General features: G+C 34.6%; 1 protein-coding gene and 1 non-coding gene across 2 annotated transcripts; one reads left to right on the top strand and one right to left on the bottom strand.

Annotated features, from left to right (window-relative positions):
- Nucleotides 1-1,791: 1,791 nt before the first annotated feature.
- LOC100232936 (agamous-like MADS-box protein MADS2) lies at nucleotides 1,792-14,476 on the bottom strand. The gene is made up of 8 exons (XM_002263374.5): nucleotides 13,770-14,476; nucleotides 7,624-7,702; nucleotides 7,357-7,418; nucleotides 7,134-7,233; nucleotides 2,932-2,973; nucleotides 2,814-2,855; nucleotides 2,292-2,428; nucleotides 1,792-2,164 (listed from the first exon to the last, which is right to left on the bottom strand). Exons 1-8 carry the CDS (start codon nucleotides 13,952-13,954, stop codon nucleotides 2,080-2,082), a joined length of 732 nt encoding a protein of 243 aa, XP_002263410.2. The 5' UTR covers nucleotides 13,955-14,476; the 3' UTR covers nucleotides 1,792-2,079.
- Nucleotides 14,477-21,857: 7,381 nt separating this feature from the next.
- Nucleotides 21,858-21,931, top strand: TRNAI-AAU (transfer RNA isoleucine (anticodon AAU)). The gene has a single exon. It is a non-coding gene; the product is annotated as a tRNA-Ile (tRNA).
- The last annotated feature ends 3,211 nt before the right edge of the window (nucleotides 21,932-25,142 follow it).

The following is a 25,142-nucleotide window of genomic DNA, read 5'->3' on the forward strand; positions in this document are numbered from 1 at the left end:
GCCTTGAGGGCCACCACTCCTCCACCGGCAAAACACCAGATTTCTGCTCAAAATCTCTCAGTGGCAGCTGGGAATATTTCCCATTTGGCTTTGAGAAATGCTCATAATAGAAGCAAATCTGTAAAGCTAAGCAATGGCTCTGGATTCAACAGTACAGCAGTGGGACCAGTACAACACTTGCTTACCCAAAATGAATCCCATCTCGGTAAGGGTTGGAATATTTTAAAGAAATATACTTACTTTCTCCGGCTCCATGTGTTTTCATATTCTCAATTTTTTTTTTTCATCCTCCTTCCCTCAGATCACCAATTGATCACATGAGACCACTGGCATCCATTTATTTCTCCTTTTTGAGACTATAAAAAGTAGTTGAGGCCCTGGCGTGGTTAATATTTTGTACCCTAAACACTAAATAAGGTTGTTGGTAACTTGGTATATAAACATTCATGTAACTGGGCATACTCATTTCATCTGCTTGTTTAGTTAGGGAAATTTCAAAAGCTGCATGGTCAGAGTCCAGCGGTTGATAAAATTAAATAAAAGAACACCCATTCATGGTGGGCCAACGCATGCACAGTCATAGAGAGTACTAGTCTAAAGACCAACAACCCAGAAGAGAACTATACAATCTGTTAATATCCTACCTTTGGTTTGCTACTTTAAACTTTCCCTTTTGATCATTGCTGGAAGAAGGCTTATACCGTTAATAATAGCTGCCTGCATTTCTTCTTTCCATACTGAAAATAAGAAGATATCATGCATGGAAGAGGAAATATGAGTGCAATGCACCTCACAAGGATCAAGGATGGGTGAGTGGGTGGCTGCTCCAGTTAAAGTACCATTTACATGTCTGCTCTTCAATTGTCAAAAAGGAAATTCAAATTGCTTACCAAAAGAGATTCTTTTGCTTTCTCCATCTTTGAATTTCTTTCCCTTTTCTGGGAAGACTAATTTGGAACTGGCATGGGTTCGGTGGTGGAAGAATAGTTGAAGAAAGAAGAACAAAGGACCCACAAGAGCACAACCAGACCAATGTCCTCATCAAAACACAAAAGTTTCACAGCCCTGACAACTGACAAGACTGAATTCAATTAGATCGAAAATTTTTCATGGCCTTGGGCCTTGGCTCTGGAGACGTTGCCTGTGGGCCGAACCACACAGATCCTTGTTATCTTCGCCCATTAAATAGTGATGTGAAGGGCTGGGGACACCCACACATAGACATAAGAGCTGCAGGAAAACACCAGCAGAGTTAGGAAGCACATGCCTTGAGGACGCCAATAAATGACGAGAAATTCTGTCAACAAAGCAGAAGGAGAGAGGACCACAACAACTGTGAAATGGAGGATGGCATGTCCAATTTCATTTGAAATCACGAGTTTGAAAGAGAGGCCGACATAATATGCAATCATGTGTTGCCTTTATAAATTCTTTTGTGGGATCTAGTTATTTTATCCTTTACGTTTGTCACAAACAACTTGACCACTTGGCTCAATCAATCTTGGCTCATCAGCCACATACTTTATGGTTTTTCTGTCACCAACTCAGACTCGCTTCAGCCCATCACTGTCTTGTTCATTATTTTTTCAGATCTTCACTAGCTTGGCCCATTTGAACCTGACTTTGTTTTGGGAAAAACATGAACAGGATAAAAACATGGTAGATTAATTTCAATATGGGTACAGAAGCTGCTCCTAAAACACACAGAGACAACCATATATCATCTGTTTACGCAGTCCATCACCCTTGCCCATTCAAATTTTCACAAATATAAACACAATAAGCTATATGTACTTGGCCAGCTTAATGGACAAATTTTCAGCCAACCCAAATTATTGCAAAAGGATTTATTACATAGTATTTGTTCCAAGGATTGTGGTTTCTACAATTGCCGACAATTCAATTGGACTTTATTAACAACTTTGACGTAGATTAGAGATATACTCAAATCAGTAGCTCTATTATTGTCCTCTGTCATATGACAGAAAAGGGGTTGGATAGGCATGATTTTAGTGAAGGTTAGAAAACAATTGCGCTGTTGGCATTTCTATGGCCAATTACAGATCATGAGTTTGGGTTTCAAACCATCCACCCAGGGATGAATCCATTGACATTTTGTGTTGTGCTGGCTCCGTTCATCTCAACCCGCAGCACAGGATTGTAACTGTATCCAAAAATGTCACGGAAAGGCAACTTAGTTGATTCAGAGACCCTATAAGGCTATAACTCAAACAGAGATGTTTCTTTTTTTTTTTTTTTTTTTTTTTGCATTAGGAGGAGGTGAAATTTACCCAATCTGCAAAGTGCTATCGCATTGCAGAGGCTCGAAAAAGTCCTCTGACTGAACAGGCTCGCGATTATATGGTAGATTATGTGCGGCAGCTTCCCATGTTGATCCCAGGCCACTTTCTGCACTGCTTTCACCCAACTGCAGAACATAAAAGTTTGACTAGCTGACAAATACCCTATTATAAATATAACAGCTACAACAATTAAATCCATGAATTGGGGTGACAGAGTTCAGGGATTGTGTCAAATATTTGATTGTGGAAAACCAAAGAAGAAAAATCCGGAATACTAGTGCTGGACAGTTTGGGGATGATCAGTCATTTATGAGAACTTAAGTTGGACAACTGAAGAAACTCAAGCCCAGAAGAAAATGCAGAAGGGTTCAGGTTTTCCTGAATCCATACAGGACTAGAGAGATTCTCATGCCGGGTTTAACTACAAAGGACAGAAAAACACTCCATCTAAACTTGCCCACATTCTTCAACTCAAAATCAAAAGCAAAATCATTGAGCAGGTATAAGTACCTTCCTCCTTAAGGCGTTGTTGGCTTCCATTAGGATTTGTTCCTGCACAAGAATACAACTCCACAGTGATTTTTGAATAATATATAACTATGTGACTGAATTTTTTAGGCATGCGTACCTTTCTTTGAAGATCAGACAGTTGATCAAGCATAAATTGGGTCTGCAAAGCATGAATAGCATAGTAAGAATATTTTCCTAGAGTTAGAGCACTTCTGAGTTTGGAGAAAGAAAGTATTCACTCTCAATTCTACAAGTGTGTAATCATGTACAACAGTTTCTTTCCAATTCCCCAGATTAGGAGGACTGGGAGCAATGAGCAAAAAATAAGAGGAAAATATACTGAAGATTTATCAATGTTCATCAATAGCAGATTGCTAATAGAACATCAGATTTACATTATAATGGAAAACCACTTTGAGTCATACAATGCACGTCCATGTCAAACAAAATTTCAATCAATCTACATCCTTATCACATTGGATTCTGGTACAGTAGACTATAATCAGGACATCAATTGTAAGCCCCCTTACTTGATTATGTAGTAATCTTGCCTGTCTTAAATGCTTATGGAGAAAGACAAAATCATGAGTTGACGACGGTTCCATTTGAATTGCATATCAGCAATTCAAAGGATATAATTTCAAGGACTGGATTCCAATAAAGTTGAGTTCTTTTCCAATTTACTTGTTATACTACCAAACTTGGGTGGCAACTCTCTTTTTTATCCTCTACACTTGTTCTTCTGCTTTTCATTTAATTCGTTTTATGCCACTTGTAATTCTTCTCTATTCACTTTCTTCATTCATCTTCATATCATCCAGGGAATAGTTTTCTCAATGTTGAAAACCACTTCTTAATATAAGAAATTGGGAATAGGTTAAGGAATTGACAGCTTAGATCATCAAGAGAAGGCGACCTATGATTCCAGTCTACTAAGCATTTTTTGGCAAAAGATCACCAAGACTCTGTTTTTGTGGTGGATTAATGTCAAACCTAAATAGGAGACCTACAGGTTAAACTGGGATGTGTTTCCAGCAATGGCTAAACAGAAGTCATGCCCCTATCCCAGATCAGGTTGAATAAGCTAAATACAAAGTTACAATAGCTTATGAGATGACTATAGTATCTTAAGAACTACAGCAGTTATAATGGAAAGTCGATCATTTTTCAAAGAATAAAGAAAAGAGAATATAAAGGTAACATCCAAATTCTAAAGGGGTCACCATCCAAGTTCGGAAAGGACAACCCTCCGAACTTCTGATTTTTAAGAGTGAATCCAAACAGGGTCCCAGTTAATAAATTTCATTTTGCTTTTAACAAATTTATATTATGAGTTCTTAGTATTTGTGTCCTTGTTACTTTCTACATATCTACACTATTTCCTACTAACTCTGGGTTTGTTTCAAATACATCCTTCTTTATTCTTGATGACTCCTTAGGTCTGTTCCCTGTCTATTCTGTTAGCCGAACCTTTTAATCCTCACTTCATTCAACCATTCAACCCCTTTTCTTGCCGATAGCATATTATAGTACTCGAGGAGAGCTGGCAAGGATCTTAGCCTTGGTAGGTATGTTATGTTCATAACTCGCCTTTTTCTTTATCATCTAATTGCTTGTGGGCTATGGCTCAAGTTTTTTAGGCTTTTAGAAATTGATTAGGATGTCTTTAACAATTTTTTACCCTCTAATCCCGATTTTTAATTTATTGTGGAGATAAGATATGTTCATTATACCTTTCATGATTCGTTTAGAAATAACCAATTCATAAAGTGGTTGTAGTATTGCAAGAGGGACTATGGCGAATCCAGATGTTTATTAGGTGTATTGGGATTTGTGATGAATGTAGAGGACAATCATCTTTTTTATTTGTCTAAAATCCTTGGAATTCATTCATTTCTAGTTATGGCTTGCTTTGATTTTGGTGTATTTCATGTAACAAACATATATATACAGAATGGGCATTTTCTTTCTTCTTTTGTGGCTTTAGTTACAGAGGCCTTTCCTTACTACTCCCCTAAGCTTCATGGTATTGGATTACAAATTTGTTTGCTCTTCTAGGAGGAGCATTCTGAAGATACAAGCTGATTAGAAAACCCCTCATACAGGTAAACATCAAATTAAATTTTGATGCATGGCAGTTAAGGTAGGTAACTTGGGACAGCGACTAAAAAAAAGGTTTGAGACATTGTAGGAGGGCTTGGCTAATTCTTTGGGACTATTCAACCTCTTGGTTGAAGGTGATTTTGCTGCAACCATCTTGGGTGTCTAAGCAAGAAATAAGGTCAGTGAAAAAAGAACCTTTGATCACATCAAATTGAAGATTTAGTCATAGTTATGGGGTGTCTTATTCTACGCTAAGCTAAATAGTTAGTGGACATGACTCTAAGCAAGTTTGGAGCTTGGAGCTTTATCGTAAACCATTTTGTGGGAGAGTTTTTATTCCCCCAATTGTATCTAAGGATTCAAATGGAATGGGTTCAGTCCATTCCTCAAGTGGGTTGAGTTGGGCTTTGATTGGGTGGGATAATATCTAAATTCTCACACTCACCTGACCTTATCGGTCCTACCCATCTTATTTAGAAATTTTCAATTATTTTAATACAAATAAATTAATTGTATTTAATATTTTTGTATAAAAAATAACTTATATTTTTATTTCAAATATGTTTAAAAAGAAAAATTTAAGTTAAATTCAATCTTATGCTTGGTTTAGAAATGTTGAATTATATAGAACATATATATAATTTATAAATAAATTATCATAAATTTTTATCTTATTTTTTATGAAAAGTAAAAAATTTGTTTCTTCAAAAAAAAAATAAAAAAAAATTTAGATTTTGTTTTGTTTCATTTTATATATACATATAGTAGAACGATATAGGTGAAGTGGTATAATATCCAACATTGGCTTAGACAGTAAAATCAAATTTCAAACCTCGGGATTAGGTTACACTTTATCATTGTCATCAATATTTTGTCAAATTTCAAACTCACCTCATTGTCATCAATATATCTTTTCTACTATTTTGTTATTTTTTCCTTACAGTTCCTTGTATAATTTCTTTACTCTTTGATTAGATTATTTATTTATTTTATAAATACTAGTTTACACAATTCAATGATAAGACTGGTTTGTTTTGATTTAAAAAATATATATTATCAAAGCTATCAAGACTTATACCTTAAGGCTTACAATAAAACAAAACTTTGTAAATTAGGCTTGAGATTATAACTTCGGTTAGGATAATTGAAGCTTCACCACATTGAGACTTTAGTCTTGATTTAATAACCCAAAGATAGTTGAGGTTTAAGCTTCAAACATTGAAAGGATTTTAATGGGTTTTGGGCTATTATGAGCTTTAAGTGTATATTTCATATGTAGGAGGCTTGAGTTTCGATATTCAATGAGTTTTAATAGATTTTATGTTTTTGTGGAGTTTCGTTATAGGTTTTATAAGTTTATCACATTTGGACAAAATGTCTCCAGACTGCTATTAATATTCTGTGATGTAGGTGGAACTTTGAATTGTAGTTGGTATAATAAAGACTGCTATTGGTATTCCGTGATGTAGGTGGAAGTCTGAAATGTAGTTGGTATAATAGGATAAACAGGGGAGATAGTATTATTGGTTTGAGAAGGTGGAGCAGTGACTTAGAATCTTTTCCTCATTATTGTTGAAGGTGCAAGGCTCCATTACTTGTCCTTTTCAGGCTGAACTAGTTTCAATTTCTCTACATTTCGATCACTCACTCAGGTCATCTACCCAATCAACATTCATGAAACTTTCTAAATCCTATTTTATTAAGTAAGGTCCAGGGATCTCCAAGTTCTGTAGCTTCCAAAGGGTCCAGTGACCCACCAACAAGAAAGAGTGAAAGTCATGAATTAAGGGTTTTGTATAGAATATAGGCATCTAGAAAGAGGCTTATTGCACCATATAAAAGAGGTAAAACGGGTTAGAGCTCGCAAGGATTACAGAAAAGTACCGACGCACGAACCACAATTGTGTATAATATTGTCAAACAAGAGAAAAAAAACAGCAAATGGAGGTAAAGATATTCTTGTTTCAATTTTCCAGGAAAATTGACAAAAGAGGCATTAGCGTTGTCAGAGTTACATGCTCTGCTATGAGTTGACAAAAAACCATTAGAAAACAGAGATAAAATTGTGAATCAGCCACTCAAACCCCATTCAGTTAGAAATTTTCAAATTTTCATTTCCTTTTGCATGCTATCTTGACAACCAAGAAAGCATTTTCCAAGTTTTTCAGTCTCAGGCATCTCTAAAAATACATGGTTTCAGAGTTAAAACTCCAATACCTTTGTTGATCTGATTTGCTTCAATGACTTGTCCAGCTGATGCTCAAGCTGCTCAAGCTCCTTTGTACCCAAATGCCCCAAATCTTCCCCCAGAAAATTTCTACATATTTCCAAGTTGAAATGTTTTTATGATAATGTCTATATAAGCAAGATGAATGATTACTTTTTTTTTTTTTTCAATTCACAATGTTGCAGTGCAAGCGATACACCATGGTGGCTTTACCTCTGAGTTCGTTGCAGGACCTCGACCTTTGATTTTAGTTTCAGATATTCCTGGTAACTGTTCTGCTTGAGAGAATGAACAGAATGATAAGTGAAAAAGCTCAATGGGCATATTGGTATTGACCACTCTAGCTAAAATTTACAATAAAAGTATGATGAATCATGCATTAGAGCACAAAGCTAAGAGCCAGAGTGAGACCTCCAGTATGACCCTGACCAGTTGATGAATGTAATGAAAGTGGAGGGAAAAAACCCATTAACGAGATACCTGTGTCTCCTTTGCAGGTTGGCTGGCTTCCAGTGCACTGTAACTGCATCTTTGATACCTCTCAAGTGTCTCTGGCATGCTAGATTAGAGACAAAGAAAAAGGTGAAGGACAGTAAGAGTACTGAAAGAGGCATCTCTAGTGGAATAGGATAGTGAAAGTAGTACTGTTGGAAATCAACCTTTTGGCTCTCACTTTTCAGAGATAAAACTAGTTCTGTTGGGTGAATAAAATGACATATTATTAATTATTACTACCATAATTTTCTATCACTAGAGGGAAGACAAAATGTTCTTCTTAGCGTTCAATTTAGGCATGTGAAAAACAATCAGTGACACTTTGCATATGCATCAAAAAATTGTCCTGTCTTTTCTGCATGTGATGGTGATTAAGCCACGTGGAACCAAGAATTAAACCATGATCCATAAGCAAATTTCTAATAGTGAGAGGATTCTTCTATGTCCCATCACTGTCTGGATATTTGAAGATTCTCTATACAGTCTTTTGCTCCATATCTAAGGTTTTTACCTCTAAAATTTGTACCATATCTTAGTTCTATTTTCTCACATTGATATGATTTTATATTAGATGATTTCCTCTACCTGCAGCACATATAAGAACAAATAGGAGTACTTTGGCTGATCAGGTATTTATGTCAAGGGAAATATAAGGCTAGTTCCTCAATCATGTGACAGATATCTTAAACCTAAAGGAAATCCTTGTAGATGAGGGCAGGTACGTGTTAATAATTAAGATCCCAGATGCATAGGGTGTCTGCATCAGGAATGATATTCACAAATCCTCGTAATTTTTAAAGCTAAAATGAAAAAGCAAAAAAAAACATTACCCAATTACCCATAATTCCATTCAAATTCTATATAGAATACTTAAAGCAAACATTCAATTCTTTCATGCATGAGCCACAAGGAAAATTATGACTTTTCTCCTTTCATGCAAGACCCACCAGACACTTAAAGACCAAGAGAGAAGTTACAATCTGTACATATAAAAGAGAGGACACTATTTTTAAACAAGCACAAAGTTGAAAACAAGTTGGAAAGGCACTTATGGCCATCAAATGTCTGGTTAGAGACTACGAGAAGGACCAACTCCATCATCTCCAACCTGATCCTAATGGCACCAATATGTCATTTTTCTAAGGGTGTAGAAGGGAGTTTTTACCCTCTGTGAAATCATGAGTTTTACTCAGGTGTCCAAAAAGTTCAGAGGCTTCACTTGTGTCAGCTTTTTACAATGCAAAAAGGTCGATTCAATGCTATCTTACACCTTGTGGAAGAAATGTGGCTGGTTGTGGGAAATTCAACACTATCTAATTAAATCATCTGCATTCATGAATCTAGAGGCTTAACTATGGACAAGTAAGGAGCTAGCATCTTTTTCTTGGTGGTAATCGGTGGAATCTTCAATCTATGCTACAAACTCTCAAGGACTAGAAGAAATATGCATAGTAGTGAAAGACTGAATGCTTTCTATTAGTTTGGTATACATCATGAATCCATATACTAACTGTTCAAGTTTTTAGAAAAGTTGATGACTCAACATACTGTTAAAACCTCCTATAAAAAAAACATACTGTTAAAACCATAGGTAATTAGGGGCCTCAAGTTCAAGTCTCTTCAATAGCACACCTGAGGAAGGGTGTTATCGCTTCTCTAACGCACCAGAGGGGGGTGTTTTTGGCCTATATGCTTTAATTCCTTGATGGTAGCTATTAGACTTGTCAACTTCATTCTACAAATTGGCTTGGAGGGGTGCTGTCCTACATTATGGCCCTTCATCCTTTAATTCCTTGAACTCAATTCTTAGACTCGGTCAACTTCATTCTACAGACTAGCATCAATATAAATATTCCCTTATCCGTATCATTCAAAACTTAAACGTATGAATTGCTTTGATCATGTGACCATATCAAATGAAACAAATTCTAGAACCCTTAGCAATAATAACAATTAATCCATGATCCCACATACAAAAAATGGTACCCCAACGGTGAAGTCACTTCAGTCAACCAACACTCATTGAGGACAAGACAAAATTTTAGTAGGTAGGGTTCTAATATGCTCCTTCCCACATCCTTTTTGACAGTCTTTTGATTATACTTGATTCCCTAAAGTATTAAGAAAAAAAATACTAAGAAAAATAATTTTCTTATATTTGATTTCACTATAAAAAATATAAAAAAAAATCAAATATAATTAAAATTAGTTTAAAATGTATACATTTTGAAATAATTCAATCTTTATATAATTAAGGAAAATAAGTGAAATAAATTTAAAAATATATATAAAAATAAATTATTAACTTTTAATTCATTTATAATTTTATTTTATTTTTTCTTTCCTTCCACTTTTCCTCTATATTTTCTTTCCTTCAAAATTTCCAAAATCAAACAAAACCTTGAGTTCAAGTTCTTCACAAGGCAATCCAATGAAGCATGTGTAAGACATGCCTTGAGGTGTGAACCATGCACCTCACATGTTTCACACCTCAATGAGTAAGGCTTGGGTAATATCTAATCCCCAAAGCATAGGTCTTTGCATGCCACTAAGCTCCTAAAATATTGTCAACTTGCCCATCCGCCAATCATTTATTATGATTCTTATTTCATTGATCATCTCACTTCGTCATTCTTGGTTTGAAAAAAACTACATACGCCAAATTTGTATGCAAGTGAGTCTACATAAACTAAGCGCTAAATGTATGCAAAAAGATATAATTCTCAAGTACAAGACATTGTAAATAACAAACTATTTGTCCCCTCAGATGAATTAATGTCACACAGATGTCATGGAGAAGGTGTGCTTGATACTCAGAAGCAAAACCTAACATGTTTTTTTTTCTATCATGGTTATGGGACCTTCTCTCACGTGTCTGTCTATGTGTACCTCCATGTATTTGTTCACGTGGCAGTACCCTTGCTGGACCATGTGTCACTCCCTCCATTACTGTCCGGACAACCATTGAAGTACCCACAAAAGTTTAATTTGGACCATATGGGTTCACTGAGCGGACAACGTCTTCCTGTCAATCCCAAATCCTCCCTGATACATGAAACGATGGCCATCTGACATAGGAGTGATTGAGGGGACCTACCTCCATCCTTACATCTACATCAGTGGACTATCACACCTTGTCCCATACCTTCAACAAGCTGAAACGGTGGCAAGCTGCACCATGACGCGCCGTCTGATGAGGCCACAGCCACCCTGAACTGCAATGATTGCCCTGTCACCCACTGGACAATCATCATTGCAGTTTAGGTCAAGGCGTCAGTTCAGCACTCCAGTGTTTTTCCCCTTGAGCACTATAAAAACCCCTCTGAAACTGAACTTAGGTATGCAACACCAAATGACTCTCACATCTTCTCTCCTCTCTAAAGGTTCCTACCCATTTTGTGTCTAACTTGAGCTTCAGAAGGTGTGTCCAGACAACCTGTCCGGACATCTTTTATGCAAGGAAGAAGTTAGCCCAGTCTCTAGTTGCTGGATTGGAACTTTCGCTACCACAATCGAGGGAGAAATCTAACCTCAATTGACCCGGTATCAACAATGGCCGCATTTGAACCATGTCCATGATAACAGCATATTCTAAAGCTAGCTAGGACTCCAATACTTGATGCTCCATCATTCAAATTATAATTCAATATACCATTTTAAATTGGCAATTATTGTCAGAGATATTTTATTTTTCAGTCACAGAAGCATCAAATAAAGAACCTAGTAGATGTAATCTCGAAGCAACAAAATCAACTTCAAGAACACTGGCACTCCCTTTTTGTTCTTAAGAAAATTAAAGTAGCTTGGTTTTTTATCATAACCCTAAACTATGTGCGATCCCTTGATCAGTCCCAAGCTTCCAACATGAATCAATTGTGAAGCACCATGACTTTATATTATGGGATATGATGCTCAATTAATGTCGTGACTAATGCTAATATCCTAATGCATCACTTATAAATTTTATTAACTATCATATATCTTATATCCTAAAAATATACAAATATGAACACAAACACATTGTATAATAGTGGCCTACTATTATGTTAAGGGTAAAATAAATGAAATAATCCCGATATTTTTAAAGTAATCCTTCTCATGTTTGAGTCTAAAAATGCACCTTTTTTGGACACAAATGTCTTTCATCTTTTCTTGTAAAAATAACTCTCTTCCAAAATATATATGAAAATGATCCAAATATTGAAGGAATTTATGTGAAGAGCATATTACTTTTCAAGTTGAAACATGTGAAGAGTTACTTTCACACTGTTGGGGTTATTTCATCCCTTGTAAGAAAATAATTCTCAGGTTAACGCAATAACATTTCCATGAAATCTAATCATCATGAAGATATGAAGTCTCCTTCAATGGGTGCACAGGTAACATGAAGCAACCTAAACTTGTTAATAATTAATTAAATGGCAGTGAAAGTCAAAATGATGCTAAAAATAGGAATGGACTTAGGAAAAATATATATATATACAGGGATTGATTAAAAATTATAATTTTCATGAAACCTTCACATACAGATCTTTTTATGTTTCAAATGGAGCTAGCTTGCCTTGCAAGACAATCCATGTGTTATTTCTAGTATCAAAATTCATTATCCTAATGACCTGCAATAACTCATTTGAAGACTCAACCATAAACAATAAGTTTCTGAGATTTTCTTAGTTGTGTATATATGCATATTGTCTTTAGATAGTAATCATATCTGAAGAATTTTTATTTATTTATAAAAGTATCCAAATATTAATCAAGATTTATCCTATTATCCTACTGATCTCTAATTTTTATTAAAACTAATATGCAACAGACAGTGCAATGGATTAGGGGATGCTGATCTGACCAGAATTAAAAGCACAACCTACAAACGTTAATTACTAGTCAATAGACGTTAATTAATTGCTCACAACAACCCCTAATTTCCCAATGAATTTCCATTCAGAAGACACAGTATTGTCCCTTACCTCTTTGCGAGATCATATTATAACAGATGGAAACTTCCTTGACGCTGGGCAGATGCACCTTTTGATTAAAGTAATGTTTGATGCAAATTACTAAATCATTAAATTGACTAACATGGATCCGGAAAAACAATCTAGGCATAAACTAAATCAATGGATATTAGCAGCAAGTCACGACTATTCAAAGAAAAAAAAAATACTTATATAACCTAGCTTTATCATACAAGAATTGCCTCACATAGAAAGGCAAACAAGGGTTTGTGCTGTTCTCAAAATATAATGAAATGAAATCACACTCAGCTACAGCTACAGCATTAGTCAGTTATGAACTCAGACTGACTATTCCATGACTACGAGGCCACTGTGTACAAATTTGCAGCTTTAAAGCAGAAGCCCTAGCTTCTATCTTGGAAACCCAATACTTTGCATCCATACTTTGAACAAAAAAAAAAAGGGTTAAGAAAAACTCTAAAATAAAAAGTTTAATGATGAGACATAGGATTATGTTCTTAAATGCTCGTACAACAGCTCTTCCATCAATCATTTACCCAGTTGTTTTAATTTCTTTCTACCTTTCTCAAATATGTAAAGGATTAACAAAGCCGGCATAGCAAATTCTTAATCCACACGTCAATGGCATCCCAGACAAGCAAAAGTATTATACATGTAAAATATGAGTTCAATCCGCCATCAAATTGTCGAATGAACTAACAAACTTAGGCAACTAGGGCCAATTTCATGAAGAACCAGTCCCACTCTGCATATATCGTCCCCATTTTGTGTTGGATATGTCTACAAAGACAATCTCAAAAGCACAAAACCAAAATGTTACAGCCTTGAACCAAGCTGTCTTTTGGTCTCGGATCTCTCACCATCAGCATGGACACGGAACCAAAAATAAAAGATCAGATCAATAGTCCAACCAAAGACAAAAAAAATGCCAAAAACCATAACCTAAATTCTCCCGAAAGGAGGCCACCTGACCCTTTCAAAACTGCACACAATCACATCCATAACCAGGCAAATCTAAGAATTTATGACTCAAACACAAAAGGAGACCCAGAAGAAAAAAACCCGCGTTCATGGCAGACAAGCATGTACATAGATAGACATGTAAGTGTATAGATAGATGAGATAAAAGAAAGGATAGAGAAAGAAATATACCTAGAGCCGCTGCAGAACTCATAAAGCTTGCCACGGTTGGAGAAAATGATGAGCGCAACCTCAGCATCACACAAAACTGAAAGCTCATAGGCCTTCTTCAGCAGTCCATTCCTTCTTTTTGCAAATGTCACCTGTCGATTTATCTTGTTCTCGATCCTCTTCAGCTCCACCTTCCCTCTTCCCATATTATCCTTGTTATTCTTCCGCTTCTGCTTCTTATTGGTAATATTGTGATTATTACGTTAATAATAATTATTTCAAAATTGAAAATCGGCTCTAAAAATATGGATTCTGTGTCCCATTTTCTCTTCTTCTTCTCTGCTAATCTCTAGGGCTTTAGCTAGGTTTGCTGATGTATGAGAGGGAGACAGAGAGCAAGAGAGTAGTTTGTATTTCTGCAACCTGGGTTTTGGTTGCTGAGCTGCCTTCGTGGGATTTCTATGCAGTCTGCGCACCACTAAAAAACAACACAAATCCACAATCCCACCCTCTTATTTATTTATTTATTTATAGTTGTTTTATTACCATGGTGACTGCTGTGATTGCTGTATATGATGAGCAACCTCAAACATCACAAACAGCGTGTCGAGATCCCATTGGGAGAACCCAGTTCCATGCAGTGTTGTGACCATGGTGCCCCTGCTCCCATCACCATGTTGCAGTCGCCCTCAGAATATGGGATGGTTGCCCCACCCACAAAAGGCTCATATGTAACGGTGGAGGTACAACTCCATTGGCGAGCCCCTGATTTTTATTTTTTTCCTTTTTTTTCTAAGCACGTGCCTTTGCTTCTTTCAACATTCACCGATCAATGCCAAACTCTATTCTTTGCTCAATTCCCACTGCCCTGGGCAATTCCTGTTTTCTCGCATCCTCTTGTCTCCATGCATCTCTTTCTTTTGGCTAAGTTCGCTTCTCTGAAAGTGAAAATACGAACAAAAAGAAAGGAAAAAAAAAAGCATTTATCATGTAAATACTAAAAGATTTTTTTTCTTGTTTTGCGTAAATAAAAGTGAGAAAAAGTTTGATAAAAATGCATTTCATAATAGTTTAGGCCCAGCTTCAAAATTATTGCTTAAAATGGTTTTTTTACTTTGAAATAGATTTTTTTTTTTTTTTTACTTTTTAGAATAATATGGTACATAAAAACAGGAATAAATTGAAAAAATTATTCTTTATGTTTGAATTCCCAGATAAAATTTTATTCCAAAAATAATTAAAATTATTTTTAATGGCCTTTTAATTTCCTTTCACTCAATTTTTCTATAGTCAACAAAAGAAAATTTTTATAATGTTTTAAAACTTTTTCTTTTATAATAATTTTCATCCTGTTTACACTCCTCGAACTTAGAATGAACTGAAAGTCTAACATGCCAACATCTTGTACGTAACTTGTAAGTGTTGTGTTGGAAATGGTTCTCAACTGAACTTCAATCAAATCCTTGAGTTGAATTGAGATTTTTCTCATTATGATCAACCTGTCAAATTTTGTTCAAATCTTTTCCATTGCCTAAATGTACAAAGAAGGGAGGGTTGAATGGGGGGCAGCTTTCCTCCAAATGGCTAGATTTTGAATTCTAGTTCCTGCACATCTTCAAAAAATATTCTCTCTAAAGTAAAAGTACACAGAAATTCCTTACCTCCCGGATGCACCATGTGGGGTATTTATACTGGCTGAATAATTCTGAGGTGTACCTCCATTTCAGCAAGTCCTAAATGTTTTAATACTCATGACACAAAACAATATTTTTAACACAAATTTTTGACATTTCATTGTTGTCTATTGAGTTTTTTTCAGCAATAATGAAAAAATATTTATAAGAATTAATATTACAGTACCAACTCAAAGAAAAATTATTTTTCATATTTGATTTCCTTTATAAAATTTGTTTTAGAAAAAGTTTGGGTTTGTTTGATGATGCATGTTTCTAAATATAGTTCTTACAAAATAATTTTTGACAACATTTCTAAAAAGAAACTATTCTTAATTACTCATAGGAGCAAAATTTGTTTTCAAAGCTTAAACATGAAAAAGAGTTTTTGCATCTTATTCTCCATAAAGGTGCTAAAAGTTTCCAAAATATTACTTGGAATACTAACAAAAATTAAAAATACTTTAAATTTATCCTTAAAAAACTAAAGCCTATTTTAGAACAAATTTTTAAAAACAAAATATCATTTTTCTATTCTAAAATTTTTTTTTTTTTTCATTTAAAATAATAAAAAACAGCAACAAAACACGTTGAAGCTTCCCAAAAATTGTCTTGATTCAACAAGTACAAGGTTGTAGTTCTAAATTCTGAGTAAAAAAGGATGAAGGAAGCAAAGTTGTGGGTGGGATATGACCAGTTGACGCTCAAGTATGAAAGGAAGGACCCTGGACCCGGGTCACAAGCTGTCGACAGGGAAGGAGATATTCACTGAAAAAGAAGACCAAATCACAGCAGATATGTTACAATGGAATACATTTGTACTGAAAAGGCTGAAATTAAAATTATTCCAATTTCCCATGTCACATATGAATGAAAATATATAGTTATATACATACATATATGTGCATGCTTGCGTGTACGTACCACGTACATTCTACAGACTTTGGTGGAGGAGATGAAAGGTGTGCAGAGTTACTTTTTGCGATGTTGTTGCATATTTAGAGGGTGTTTGGACATGAAAACAAAAGAAAAAGAAGGATGGGAAAGGCATTAAATACCAGGCTAGACGGATCAGAGGTGACATTAAAGAAAGCATCCTGTCTTGGAGTCTTTGTCAAGATCATTCCAACACCCACATCCTCCCGCACGCTTGTGTCGACTTCTCATTCGCCACCTTTCCTCACTTGTGTCGATTTCTCATTCGCCACCTCTCTTCACTTCTGTCGATTTCCCATTCGCCACCTTTCCTCACTTGTGTCGATTTCTCATTCGCCAGCTTTCCTCAGTTTTTTCTTCTTTCGATTTTTTTTTATTTATTGTTATGTACTTTTACTTTTTCTACATACGTGTACCTATATTCCAGAAATGAATTTTCAGGTTTCAGTCAAGACAGTAAGTGAAAATCAATATTAATTATAAACCTCAGTTTGATTTTTGGATTCTTTATCTCCCAATCGATAAAAGTCGAGCTAAATTGATGTTGCTAAATTTCCATCCTTTATGCTTTGTAAATTGTAATTGTTCAATATTTAATGGATTTTTTTTATATTTATTATTATTATTATCATTATTATATATTTAATAAAGTTTACTAAAATAGTTCATATATGATCTAATCAATTTTTAAATGTACTCACTATAGTTTGGAATATTAGAAATTTTTTAACTTCAAACCTAAGTTAACTTGAGATAATTTGGACTTAAGGTTTAAATCAACTTCCATCCAATTGATCATCTAAATCGAATCAAATCCATTTTAAATAAGTTTAGTTTGATTTAATTTTTTCATTACTAAAAATTTGGTTCAGCTAATTTAATTTTATTCTAAAAATCAATTAGATCATAACCCTTTACACCCCTAATTATATATATGCATGCAAAGAGATGAAGGGAGGGCCTTTAATTTGGAGTAGTTTGAAGGCATTCATGCTGGGCCTTGCCGGTCTGTAAGTCTAAGCTCTTTCCAAGGTTGGGCACTGAGGTAGATCAAGTTAAGGGTGAGTTGGGTTAGTGTTTTCTTAAGCACTTCAATCAATGTAAAAAGGTGTTAGACTATCAAGGACAAATAATAAAAATGGTTGTATTAGTGTTCTTAAATTGAGAGAAGTTGGTTAGGCCTTAATTATGAGAATTTTTATAACTTATTTCCGAGCTTGTACTGACTGAAAGGGCAGCAACTATAAGATTGGTAATTATAGACCAGGTTTTCTGGGTTGGTCCTGCTAGCAGCCAAATCATTGATTATGATATACCCATAATGTTCCTGCTTGGTTTACAGAGAAGATGTTGACAATGAAGAAGAAGAAGAAGAAGATGGTAACAATGCTTGCCAAGAGATGTAGCATCGCAATCCAACATGCTAGGATGTTGACTAATATGGTAAAGATAATTAAAACTTGAGAATAAGCAATGAGACTCTTAATATATATATATATATATATATATATAATATTGGTACCCTTTTTTTCAGCAACAATAAATTAGAATATTATATACTCTTCTTTGATGAAATCAATGAAAATAATTTGTAAGAAAATCATGTAGAGTGTGTGTTTTCTAAAGTGGAAAAATAAAAAATAAAGCTTAAAGTGTCAAATATCCCACATTACAACAGGGAGAAGCACTTTAGGCGCATTTTATATTACCTTAGCCTCGTGGGAAGTCTCACGCGCCCAAGGCCCCACACACCCATTCTAGTGGAAATTCGAAACCTTTTGCAATTTCAAGACAATTGTCTTTTGAGAGAGGACTCTGCCTGTACAAGGTCTAGTACCCCTCAATTTGTTCTCTGTTTTTAATTTTAATTTCTTTTAACTCTTTTTTTTACTTTGTCATTTGGTTGGATCAAGTCTTTCAAGTGGCTCTCCCTCCTTGTAGCTTGAGACTTGACTTGCATCTGCTACAGTCTTCACCTCTGTCCCACCACAACCACTACCCTTGCTGCAACCAAAATTTTGTTACATCTAAGCCCACTATATAGTAGTACTCCCATTTCAAGTCTTTTCTACTATCTTTCTAGCTTCTTTAAAACTTTGACTTGTATCGAGTATCCCCTAAGAAGAGATTCTTAACTATTGTATCCTACAAACAAAATGTTGGTTTTCTACCGAACCAAAGTTGATATTCAAAGAGGATGAATCTATTTTACGGGCAATACTCATAATGTCTCAATCATTTTAAATTAATAAGTACTCTATTTATAATGCCCCAAACCCAATTTAGGGATAAAATAGTAATTTAAATATTATTAATTAATTAAAATAATTTAATAAGGCTAAAAAAGTCTTTTCACATTTAAAACCTCTATATATAAATTATATCTTTCCTATATTCTCTATTTAGAAAACTCTTTTACACAAATATCAGAAAGATCAGAGAGTATAAGGTTGAAGGTTTGAAGGTTTAGGGCTTGAAGATCAATTTTTCAAGTAAGATTTTTAATTTTAAAATTAATATTTTATATTCGTTAGTTTTAAACACTCTAGATATTATTTGGAATGTCTCAATTTTGATTAGAGTTCGTTTAATTAATTTCTAGGTCAAAAAGATTAAAAATTTATTAACATAGTTTGATTTATTAATGGAGATCAATAAATTTTGATTACTCAAATGAATAGATCTAGATAAAAAAAAAATTAAAAAAATTATATAGTTTGGATGTGAAAATTACATAAAATTGTGAGTATGGAGGTTAAAAGTTTTTACTTTAGAGATGAAAAAAAATGATGAAAGAAGCGTAGGAAGGATTTAACATGTTGAAAAAAAATAAAAATTGCATGGGGTATTTGTTAAGTTTCGGTAGGAGATTTAAATAATAGTAATAATAGTTTAATCCAAATAAATATTCTTAAAAAATTTATTTTAGATAAGTTAGAAAAAAAGAAATAAATTATTGTTTAGGAAGTTGAAAATAATATTGAATGATAATAATATTAATATGAGAAATTAATTAGGATCCCTAATACTAAATAAAATATTTTTAGGATTTTCAAATTTATATGTTTGGATAAATAATCAATAATCAATTGTGTATGATATTATATTAGGTGAAGAGGAAGAGTTAAATACTTCAAGATTTTGAGTGCTTCTTCAAGGTAAGAGAAATTAATGCAGATGTTTACAAAAGAAAATAATTTCCTTTATATATTGTATTTTGAAAAGTGTAAAAATATTATTTTTATCTTTTTGCATGGATCAAATATGTGTTTTGTATGTAAAATATATTTGAGAATCTTCGTTTATTTATGAAAAGTGAAAAATTTTGGAGATATGATATTTTGTTTTGCAAGTTTGAATTAATGAAATAAAGTGGTTGACTATGATTCCTATGACCCTAGTCAATAGGTTATAATTGTTGACATTTCTATGGCCTTAATCAACGGGTTATAATAATTGATATTATATGGCCTTAGTCAACGGGTTATAATAGTTGACCTTATGACCCTAGTCAATAGGTTATAATAGTTGACTTTTGGTTTTGTTCACCTTAAATGGAACAAATTTGAAACTAGTCACTCATTTGTAAAGTCCCACCTAATGGGGCACCATTTGGTATTTGATAACCAAAGTAAAATATTTTGAATGCATTTGATTTGGTTTTGATGAGAAATTGTTTTGAAATTGACATGAGAAAGTTTGTTGAAAAGTTTGAATATATTAGTATTTCGAACTCAAAAGTTTTTTTATGAAAATAAGTATATGTTATGTCTCCTATTTGCAAACATGATTGAAAATGTTTGATCCGTGAAACTGTATTGATGTTCCTTATTGAGCTTTGAGCTCATGCCCCTTTATTGATAATTTTTCAAGTACTCTCAGTTCGGGCGAGGAGTGATGGCTAGGCCGGGGAAATTTTTTTTTTATTAGGATTTTGGTTCAAACTTTATTTTGAACATTGTTTAGATGTTAAAATTTATTTTTCATTTAAATTATTTGAATTTGGAATTATTTGGACAATAATACTTTAGTTGATGTGTTAATTTTTTAAAAAAAAGTTGATGCTTTGAGACTTTAGAATTTTGTCATACTATTCTGAACAAGAATTTGGTAATTGGTAAATTTCTTTCCAATTACAATACGAATGTTTATATCGTTTCTACTTTGAGTCTTTGGGCTTGAGGTGTGAAATGACCTTCATGCCCTTAGAGTGGGTTTTGGGACATGACACTATTCTTGTTGTTTTGAGTTTGGGTTATTTCAAATTGTTTATCTTAAAACCCTTGAACCAGCATGATTCACATTCCCTTCGTTACACTTGTAAACCTATTCTCTTAACTTCACTTCCTAGTAAATACATATCATTACTTGCATCTTTTGAATAAAATCAATGACAATGATTCACATCCCCTTATCCATACTTATTTATTTCCCTTTGAGAGTCATGGATTAATCCAAAAACAAAACTAAGAAATTCATTCTCCCTTGAGTTCTCTTTCGAGCCAGTATGGATCATTACATGCATCCCACAATTAAAATTAATGGAAATGATTCACATTCCCTTTATTAGACTTGTTAACTTGCCTTAAGGAATCATGGAGCCCACAAAAAATTTAAGAAATTGATTCTCTTAAAAAGGAGAAAAGGATTCCTTGGACCAAATGAGCTTAAGGAATGACATTCAAATTCCTCGAAATATATTAAATATTTTAAAATAAATAATTTAATTAAATTTAAATACTAATATTTGAACATTAAGATATTTAAAGTCATTAAATTATTTAATATACTTAAATAATTTTAAAATGACTAAAATTCTCTAATAATTTAATATATTTAAATGTTTTTAAATTCATTAAAATTTTCTTATAAATAAAAATAAATTTAAAATGTTATTTACAAAATACAAAATACAAAATCATATTAATATAACATCAAAATAGGAGTTATTTGAAAAAAATGAGATCAATGTATTTCATTATGATTTCTTATTATTAAATAGCTCAAAATCAATCATTTTCATTCTTATTCCATTTGTAATATTTACGCAACACTTGAATGAATTTTTAATTTTAATTTTGTTCCTTTCATTCACTTTTCTTCACATCAATAAACATTGTTACCATAATGTGATCAAGGTGAAATTTTCGCTTATATATAAATCTTAAACTGATCTAATTTGAGAATGAAGGTTACAATATATATTATATGTTGCACAATCTTGCATATAATTATAAGGAAGTCCTCTTCATAGATGTGGTAGTTGGTAGTTGATCAATCATTTGGCATTATAGTATTATCATTAAACTATTTGATGCAAATAATTTAATTGATAGTGATGGATGATCTTCAAATTAAGGGTCATCTGGCTCTAGTTTTAGTTGACAATTATAGCTAAAACTAAAATTTGGCATGCTAATACACATTGCCCGACGAATGTGTGTTAGTGGTAGAAAGTTTTAAAAATATTTATAATTTCTTTTATGAAATGCAAATCAATGGCCTATTAGCTCAGTTGGTTAGAGCGTCGTGCTAATAACGCGAAGGTCGCAGGTTCGAGACCTGCATGGGCCATTTTGGATTTTTTTTTTCTCCCTTTAGTTCATTGGCTGGTGATCACATGTGTTGGAAGGAAGTTTAGTTCTTGTTTCCTCAAAACTTTTGCTTTTCTTCCTTTTTTTTTTTTCTTTTGTGTGTTCATGTTTCCTCGTTGTTTTTGCTTTTCCTCTTTCTTCTTTTCTTTTATGTGTTCATGTTTTCTCGTTGCCTTTTTTCCCTCTTCTCATTTTTATTTTCTGTGTTTATTTTTCTTTCCTTAGTGTGTTTTATTTATTTTGAATTCATGTTTTCTCATTTTTAATTTTTCTTTTGTGTGTTCATGTTATGTCATTGCCATCCATATATTTAGAGATATATTTCTGTGTGAATGTGTTGTCATTGCTATTTTATGATAACTCTTCTGTTGACTTGTGATATTAATCTTTATGTTTCTTTTCAGGGGTCTTTTTGCATGCCCATGAAAAAAAATTATTAGTATTTGTTCCCTTTCGTACTGGTGTTTATATATATATATATATATTTATTATTCTGTAATGATTTCCCATGTGGTGAGTTGTAGTGTTGTCCTTATGGTGTTTTGTTGCAGTGACTGCTTATGTCTTTACCATTCAATCATTTTCCATAGATGGAAAGCTACAGAGAAATGTAAATGAGAGTCACATCTGATGAAGAACTGGAACCCATAAGAATTGTTGGAGAAAAATGAAGAGAAGTACTACTTCCTAATGCTGCAGCCATATGAGATGAGTTTTGCTTTGAATTACATGATTGTACTCGTGCGCAACTGAAGAATGAACAAAGGAGAAAAGTTAAAGAGTTTATCTAGTCTAATCTAATGTACATGTAGGCGAAAGATCTTTTTCATGGATGGTAAGACTTAAGAGCAGCTAGCAAGCAGAACATGTGAAGGACATGAAAAGCTTCCTGATCCGCTTCTTCTCTTAAAATCAGGTTTCCGTATCTTTTTTGGGATGTGATGTATAGGCCCATTGCCCATATCAATATCTGATGTTTGAGTTGATGGAATGGATCAGAGAAGCAGACCACATGCTTTGTAAGTTTATCTCCAGACCTTATCATAGATGATAGCTAGATAGCCAATTTTGAAATTTTAAAATATTAATGATAACTGGATGTTGTGTAAAGCTCATCTTCTTCTCCAGCTAGCTAGCTCTAGTTAAGAGACAGTGGTGGTGTCCCATGGGGGAGAGGATGTCAGATGTGATGTATTTTGTGTTAAGTGGTAGAATATTTTGTAGAGATATAGAATAGGCATACCCACATGCCCTATGATCTGTATATTTCCTCTGGAAGCCTTTAAACAACACCATCAAGCCATAAAAAGTAACACCTTTTTCCAAGGGACTTAGATTAAAGGGCACTATGTGTGTAGCTAGTGTTGCCACGTACGTTTAGAGAGCTTCGTTTTATGGTACTCTAAAGGGGTGGGAGACAAAGCTGATTAAAACAGAGGCCTGCTTTTGGAGTAGTTCCCCCCCTTTCTATTTTTCTTCACTTTTGAGTACAGATCACCATGCACAAGCCCATGAATCCACACACCGAATAGGTTAGATCTTCTTATCTTATCTCATCTCATCTATCTTCTTCTCTAAGAAAGCTTGTAGTTGAGGGCACCCCCTCCCCCCCCCCCCCCCCCCCCCGCGCCATTAAAGTTTGCATGCCAAGAATCATCGTTAGGGCCTCCATGCATGGTTTGGATTGAGTGACATTTTTGGGAGATGCCCCATATTGTCGCAGCAGGAGGCAGCAAGGTTGGGTTAAGTGGGGCCTACCCATTGGGGGGGCCCTGTACCCAAAATCAAGGCCCTTGAGGGGTTGCAACTGGTCAAAAATGTACCCTGCTAGGGCAGCCTTAGGCAGTGGTGGGTCAGTGTCTACACACAGCTAGCCTCGATGAAATGGATCCATCTTCTCAGAGATCAGGGATCCCTCTTCATTTGGATTCACAGTTTCCATCTCTGCCAAGTCCACGCCATATACCAACTCCATTTTGTTCAGGGGCTCTTGTGAAAAAGGGCACAAGACCTTCAACTTAAGGGCATGAGATGGGACTCTTGAAAAATCCATGGCCATGGAAGGTAACTTTTGAAATGCTTGGTGCACATTAAAAGAAAGCAACCAAACATGCACCTATCCAAGTAGGAATTGGCTATAGCGGATGAAGACGCCGCATTGGTTGGCAATTTATGCATCCCGACAAGTGTTCGATAGCCATTGGCACGGCATTCTGATCTTAACAGGCTGCCTAACAACCCAAATTCATGTGGCCACCATCAAATCCACTCCCTACTCCTTTCCTGAAGTGGGCCATTCATGGACCTCTGATTTGGGGCATATTGTATACCTGGTTAAATGATCTTGTTCCTACTTCCTCACCCTCCCATTAAGGCATGCTTTCCTCAATCAGTATGGCTCATATTAGAATGCGTATCCATGTCAATATAGCTTAGTAGGTCATCGCCTCATAAATAGAGGAAGCTTCGTTATACATATCTAGGCACTAGGCGCACTCCAATGCTTGGACTTGCACACCCAACTAGACTGCAATTTTTGTCTGCACTGCATGGGTTGGCTTGGGCCTCAAAGAAAGTAAATTATGGTCCATGCTTGGAAATTGAAGGGCCAGTGGTCCATGTGAACAATTCAATTCAAAGCACAATTCTAAGATGTTGATAATTTCCATTATCTCCCTAACTGATCATGATTTGTCTTAAGACTTGAGCAGTGCCTTCACAACCACAAGGCCTACTCTGAGTATGCAACAATTTATGCGCTCTAACTCAATCAGTGGCCGTGAAGCCATATATGTTACAACAAAGTCTTGTTGAGGATGGTGACACTGAAGATCTTAGCCTCAAAGTCAGTCGGTCAGTGGGCATGTGATGGTGAAGGGGAAGGGGAAGGGAAAGGGACTATCTGATCATTATCCACATTACGATGGATGCCAAAAATTAAGCAATGACTTTAGTTTAGTACGACTGTCACAATCGTCTGGCTCCCCGCTAGATATGCTCACATCAAACCCAAATGCCAGCACACATATATGCCACAATTATCTATTTGCTAGCACTGCACACGTGTGGTCGATCGATCTGCAATGCCTGCACAGATGGAGCATCGGTACCTCAGGAACATCAAGAAATGGCGCTCATCTTTTGATGGGCCAAACCCAATATCTCGTAAGAAAGCTGTTTTACACTAACAA

This window comes from Vitis vinifera, chromosome 1 (genome assembly GCF_030704535.1).
Source record: "Vitis vinifera cultivar Pinot Noir 40024 chromosome 1, ASM3070453v1".
Lineage (NCBI taxonomy): Eukaryota > Viridiplantae > Streptophyta > Magnoliopsida > Vitales > Vitaceae > Vitis > Vitis vinifera.